Genomic DNA, 6,793 nt, shown 5'->3' with positions numbered 1-6,793 from the left:
TAGACAGATAGATAGATAGATAGACAGATAGATAGATAGATAGATAGACAGATAGATAGATAGATAGACAGATAGATAGATAGATAGATAGACAGATAGATAGATAGATAGACAGATAGATAGATAGATAGACAGATAGATAGATAGATAGATAGACAGATAGATAGATAGATAGATAGACAGATAGATAGATAGATAGACAGATAGATAGACAGATAGACAGATAGATAGATAGACAGACAGATAGATAGATAGATAGACAGATAGATAGATAGATAGACAGATAGATAGATAGATAGACAGATAGATAGATAGATAGATAGATAGACAGACAGATAGATAGATAGATAGATAGACAGATAGATAGATAGATAGACAGATAGATAGATAGATAGACAGATAGATAGATAGATAGACAGATAGATAGACAGATAGATAGACAGATAGATAGATAGATAGATAGACAGATAGATAGATAGATAGATAGACAGATAGATAGATAGATAGACAGATAGATAGACAGATAGACAGATAGATAGATAGACAGACAGATAGATAGATAGATGTTTATTTTGTAGGTAAAGTATTTGCCATATACTAAAATATTCAGCAAATTAAAATTTTAACCTGATGATGGTGACAAACCGTTTTTAAAAATTACAGCAATTTGCTCTGATTGTTGTCAAAATATTTTGGGAACTATGAATTTCTGTATAAAATGTTGTGCTAATCCATCTAGTAGATGTCAAGTGAACAATTTGAGCTGCTGGTGGTGCTTGAGGAAACATCAGGGGATCACTTAAGTCATCAGCGTTTACCCTCTAGTCCCCCTGCGAATATCTTTGCAAATTTTCATGGCAATCCACCTGATATTTGTTGAGGTATTTCAGTCTGGACCTACATATATTCATGATTTAATTAATGTCAAGTTTGCTCTGTTTTAATGGAAAAAGAAGAGCATGCTGCTTCACTGTCAGAGGAGCCAAGTCTCCCAACGTAGAGGGAATTCGTCGTACCTGTGTACAAAACAAAAACGTGCTTACCTTGTCCTCCAGTTTGTTCGGGCTCTTGATCTGTGGGAATACTGGGAGGCAGGGAGGAGATGTGGATGTTCTCAGGAGGGGGGTCTCTGGCTGCAAGCAAACAGGTAATTATAGAGGGATTGCATCACTTACATGATCCCAGTGAAAACAAAACTAAATCCTTCTAAACATAGAAGAAGAACTGCACACATAATCATCAGGTTAGCTTCTCGTTCGCTGCTGAGTCCCCACTGAAGGTTGCTGTGAGTGGTGGGGGAGGTATCCAGATCCTTCACTTAGGTAAAAGTACAAAAAACACACTGTAAACTCATGAAGTCATGCACTGTAAAATGTCCCCTGGGAGTGTTACACTGTTATATATTCTATCACTACATTATTATTACTCATGTATTCATGTAAAAGCAGGATTTTACAGCTGCAGTTGTTGAGGTTGAGCTAGTTTTTAAATGCAACTCCTTTTCTCATTTTCTCCTTTGATTGGCTGATTGTTTGGGTTGTAAAAATTCAGAAAATAGTGATAAACACCGTCACAATTACCCAGAGCCCAAAGTGACATATGCACAATGCTAGTTTTGTCCAAACAACAGTTCAAACCTCAATATTATTAACAATAAATCAAAATACTGTACTACAGTACGGTACTTCAATAAATGTACATTGCACCACAGGTTCCTGTGAGAACTTTATGGGGATATTATACCACAGGAAATGATATCTGCTATTAAGCATGATAAGATCAACACACATTTTGTTACACTATAAACCCTTTTTAAAATCAAGTCCTGCATTCAAAATTGTTACTTAAGTAAAAGTAGCCTACTTATTACGCAGAATAACATATAGTACATTACAAAATCATAATTTTTGATGCAGTAATGTGTTCATCACTTTAATGTTGCAAAGGGTAAAGGTGGAGCTGATGTTTGCTGGTAGCTTGTATATCAACAAGGGATTAATAAAGTTTTAACATTATCCATATTTATACATTATCATTTATTTGTTGATTATATTTTGTATTATTAATCTTAATCTGCAAAGTAACTACATTTATTAAATACATGTATTGGAGCAAAAGTAAAGTAGCAGAAAATGAAAATAGTCAAGACAAATTGCAATTAAGTACAGTATTTAAGTAAATGTATGGAGTTACTTACTACCACTGCCTAAAATGTTAAAATAAAATATATATATATAATCAGGGGTGATATGAAATATCTCACGCAACATCTGACTATAAAGAAATTAAGATAAACAGTCAGATTGCATCACTTGCAGTCGCAGAACTCACCTGAGCGCAGGAAGGAAAACATCTTCTTCTATGGTGGTAAACTTTATAAAAACGTCTAAAACATCAGACGAAACAAGCAGCACACTTTTTTGTGCCACATTCCGGTATTGTGATTCACTTTTTATTCCTCTCACTTCTTGGGTGTTTCCGGCGAAGTTTATAGAGAGCAGGATCATCCGGCAGGTTGGACATCGTCCCTCTGCGGCGGGCAGGTAAGGAAGGACGTGGCGGAAGAAGAGGAGGAGGTGGAGGAGGTGGGGAATACCCGGGGGCAAAGTCACATACACCTGCAATGTTTAACACATAAACCCGTTGTTCGTTTTGTTTCTATCACGTGACCCGGTTTATGCCTGATCCTGGACGGACCCGGAGGAAACGAAACTCAAGAGCTACAGACTATCAAAATAAAATAAGACAGATTGTTATTTTTATAAAACTACTCTCAAGTCAAACACTCATAAACATGTCTCATAGCGTCACATTAAATAATCTAAATACTAAGGACTTTCGCTGGTTTCCTTTCACAATAAAAGTCTCAGATTATTATTAGAACAGAATCAGCTTTGCTGGCCAAATAGCCTGTATATTTAAATTGTTTACAATTTACAGAAACACTCGACTTGTATATAGACATTGTATATTGTTGGTCATTGTTGTTTTAAAAAAATATATAATTATATATAGGCCTACTCCTATTTTTTTACCTACTTGTATGTCCACAATACTTAAATGCTTATGCTTATCTATCTTTGTTCAAGCCTTGTTGTCCCTACTGTGTGTTACTAGTATATATACAGTATAAGGTCCAAAATTAGAAATAATAATAAATATGCAAAGAAAGATTCAATAATATACCAGACATTTTATGAAGATGGTCCATCCAGCTGCAGGAGTGGGCGACCAGAGCAGCAGCAGCCACTGGGTGGCGACAAATACTGTCTGATTTCGACCCAGGAGCAGCAACAGCACCACAAACCAAATGCTGAGTTTTACCAGCGCTCACAGTGACAGATCCTTGCAGGCTGCCTGTTTTTTGACAACTTGAGTTCAGTCATCCTCCTCTAACTCTGACCTGACCTGAATTTATGTGCCTTTTTGACAGCACACATTCATAGTAGGAAAATCACAGGTGTTACTAACAACTTTAACAATAGCTCCTTTCTCTTCAAGTGTCCCAGTCAGCCATGACAGTGAGTCAGCATGCATAATACCAGGACCCTGAATCTGAAGCAGCTAAATGGAATTCAGCCATCATTTATTGTTTTATATTACACCTATGCTTGTCCAAAGAAACGGGCCTGCTGTCATCACAGTGATTCAGGAGTGTAGGTTGGCCCTCACTGTCAGTCAGCAGACACATGCCAGTCTGTCTCTCCTTCCACAATTTTGGCCCCGACTAATATATAAACAGCTATTGGATGGATTGGCGTGAACTTGTTACAGACATTCATGGTGCCCAGAGGATGAGCACAAGTGGCTTTGATGATCACCTGACTTTTCCTGTAGCGTCACCAGCAGGTCAAAGGTTGTACTTACCCCCTGCAATACGTCGACATCTACTTGATGGATTGGCACATAATTTTGCACAAGCATTCATAATACCAGCTGAATAAATCTGACATGAATGACAGTTTTTACTAGTGCCACAATGAGGTTGACATTTGTGGTTTTGAGTGAAATCTACTGAATTGACTGCCATCAATAGTGTGTTGGAGCATTGAAACTTTCATGCTTCTGAATACCTTTAAAAACGAATGAGAATTCCCATCGGCCTCAGCTGTACTTTGTGTTTAACACTAAGATGGTGAACATGGTAAACATTGTACCTGCTAGCATGTAAGCTTTGTCCCTGTGAGCATGCTAGCATTAGCATTTAGCTCAAAGCACTGCTGTGCTTTATTACCACCTCACCTCACAGAGCTGCTAGCATGTAACCTTATGCAAAAGAGAGTGAACTGTTCTTGTTTATAAATATAAATAAAGGTTTAATGAATGAATTACTGTAATATTGTTTTGTGGATTTTTGTGTGTCATCATAGAGCTTGTATAGCATTATTATGATCACTGAGGCTAATAAATGTCCAAAAGTGTCATTATAGTGTTCTTGCTGTATGTTTGTAAAATTAATATTATATACTTGTGTATCAGTGGTGCTCAATAATACATGTGTAGTGATCTTATTATAGTAATTAACAGATTTTTTTTTTTTTTTATTACTTTACAATTCATACTGGATATTCTGTAGATATTTTAAAGCAGATTTTTACTTAGTGATATCTGTATCAATATGGCTCTGATCTAGTTTCAATACTTGTTAATCTGCCAAATATTTTCCCAATAAATTGATTTTTTTGTTTAGTCTATGAAATGTCAGAAAAAAGTGAAAAATGTCCATCACAGTTTCCCAGAGTCCAAATGACCTCTACAAATATCTTGCTTTGTCTGACCGAACTGTCAAAATATTCAGTTTAAAAACATAGATAAACAGCAATTCAAAGCAAGTTTTTTGCTTAGACAGGACTCAAATTATTGCTAACAGGAATCTGATTGCTATTGATTCAATTCTGGTTTAAAAACTATTTGAGAATAAAGGATGTCCCATTGTATTTCCCTAAAACAACATCACCTCACACCAGAAAACAAACAACATACTCAATGAGGCCGTGCATGCTTCAAGCTACAGGTGGGGAAAAGAAGAAGAGACTGAGTGAGACTGAATAGTAAGAGATCATCTGATCCCAGTTTTTAATCCAATAGTTAACTTATTATCAAATCTGAATCAGCACACAGCAGCAACAATCTGTATTTTAGCTGAAATAGCTGTAACACACTGCCATTTGTCATGTTGACAAAACGTTGGTGCAATGAAATCAGATGTTTTTAAAGTGTTTATTTTGGCAAGCACCATTCGAAAAAGAGCAAATTTGTCATGTGCTTATGTGATGAAGAATAAAATTATATACCCATGCAAAATTCCCTGTGAAATGTACATATGTCTCTTTATTGCAGAAAGGTTAAGTGTCACTTAAATCTTATTGTTTCTTTAGTCTTTTTCTTTTTTTCTTATTTTTTTTCTTTTTACTTGTAATGACTTATTGTTCCGTTGTCACCTTTGTGTTTCCCTCATGTTGGTTTGTTTGTTTCAGTTTTCGGTCTATTTACCAGCATCGGTTAGCTTGTAGAAATTTTTAAGATCATTATACATTGTTGTCTGGAAAGGCCTGGCATGTATGGAGTTACATGATTTCCTCTAAAATCATATGTCCGTACAAAATCAAAGTGAGTAAAAAAAAAAGAAAGAATAGATATAAATCAAACCAAGAGGATCAAATCAAAGAAAAAATGTCTCCTGATACATCCTGATATTGAACTGGAAAAAACGTCTCATCGTCTTGGATTAGGTTATAAAGCCTGTTTATACCCCCACCCCACCCCTCCCGCCTCACATGTCATGTTTGATGTCTTTGCTTTTTCATCCCTGTTTTCATCACTTCTTTAATTATTGAAAAGGAGCATCTGTTTTCCTTTTGTTGTACGAAACAAGAGGAGAAATCCTCAAGTGTGTGCTGTCTGTAGGGCTTCACCCAGCTCCTCGCAGGGCTCCTGTTGCCTACATGAGTTTTTAGTGTTTACTATTAGGTCCATAAGTCCGTCCTCTCATTTACATCTGGACACAAAGATAAGGTCTATCCCATCACACATGCCTGGTCCGACTCATACAGTGGTGACCCTCATCACCACCTCCCGGTTGGCGGCGGCGCTGATCCGCGGGTCGTTGGGCCTTAGTTGGCTCAGGATGTGCAAGATGGTGTATCCACAGTGGTGGTTCAGAATAGTTCTTAACCTCCTGCTCTGTCGCCCACCACTGCCGCTGGCCAGACCGTGCGGGTTACCACGAGAGCCACGTGCCCCCGTCTTGCTGCTCGAACTCAACGGGTCGCCCAAGTCTTTTGATTTCTCATAGTTTAGTACTTTCCACTGCTGATTGACAGCCTGCCATCGTTTGAAGATTCGATACACTGACGATCCCTCATGGATGATGAGGCCTGGGCGGAAAGAAGAAGAAGAAGCAGCAGGGTGAAGGACAGTGCATGCTTTACATCAAATATTATGCTAAAAGGCCTTGCAAGCTGCAGTCAGCATCATAGGTAGGAACTTTCCATCTTGCCTGTGGATGAGAATAGACAGTTGGCAATAATCACAGTGCAGATATCTGATGCCATCTGTTCTCTGTGTTGTCTTACGCGGGCAACTCACAATTACCACAAGAAGAAAATATCCTGTTCTCTGCGACATCATCAAAATTTGCTTTGCTTTTAGTGTACCACCTATCCACCATCTGCTTATTTAGTTTAGTTTCTGTGTTTTTTTGGATGACCTTAACAACCAACAGAATGTGAAATGCTTGTTTGTTTTTTTTTATCACCATATTAGTTTGTCCTTGCATAATGGAACTTATGTT

At 37.4% G+C, this 6,793-nt stretch overlaps 1 protein-coding gene across 2 annotated transcripts in view; it reads right to left on the bottom strand.

The window, feature by feature from the left end:
• The window catches only part of LOC123975540 (natural resistance-associated macrophage protein 2-like), a 21,892-nt gene extending 19,262 nt beyond the window's left edge, over positions 1 to 2,630 (bottom strand). For both annotated transcript variants that reach the window (XM_046057103.1, XM_046057104.1), the window contains exons 1-2: positions 2,332 to 2,630; positions 1,044 to 1,133 (exon numbers count right to left, since the gene is read on the bottom strand). In XM_046057103.1, coding sequence (XP_045913059.1) covers positions 1,044 to 1,133; positions 2,332 to 2,353 — 112 coding nt within the window. In that variant the 5' untranslated portion in view covers positions 2,354 to 2,630. The remainder of the gene's footprint in view (positions 1 to 1,043; positions 1,134 to 2,331) is intronic.
• Between the last annotated feature and the right edge of the window lie 4,163 nt (positions 2,631 to 6,793).

The sequence above is a fragment of the Micropterus dolomieu genome, linkage group LG08 (assembly GCF_021292245.1).
Source record: "Micropterus dolomieu isolate WLL.071019.BEF.003 ecotype Adirondacks linkage group LG08, ASM2129224v1, whole genome shotgun sequence".
NCBI lineage: Eukaryota > Metazoa > Chordata > Actinopteri > Centrarchiformes > Centrarchidae > Micropterus > Micropterus dolomieu.
This window is presented reverse-complemented; position numbering and strand designations above follow the sequence as displayed.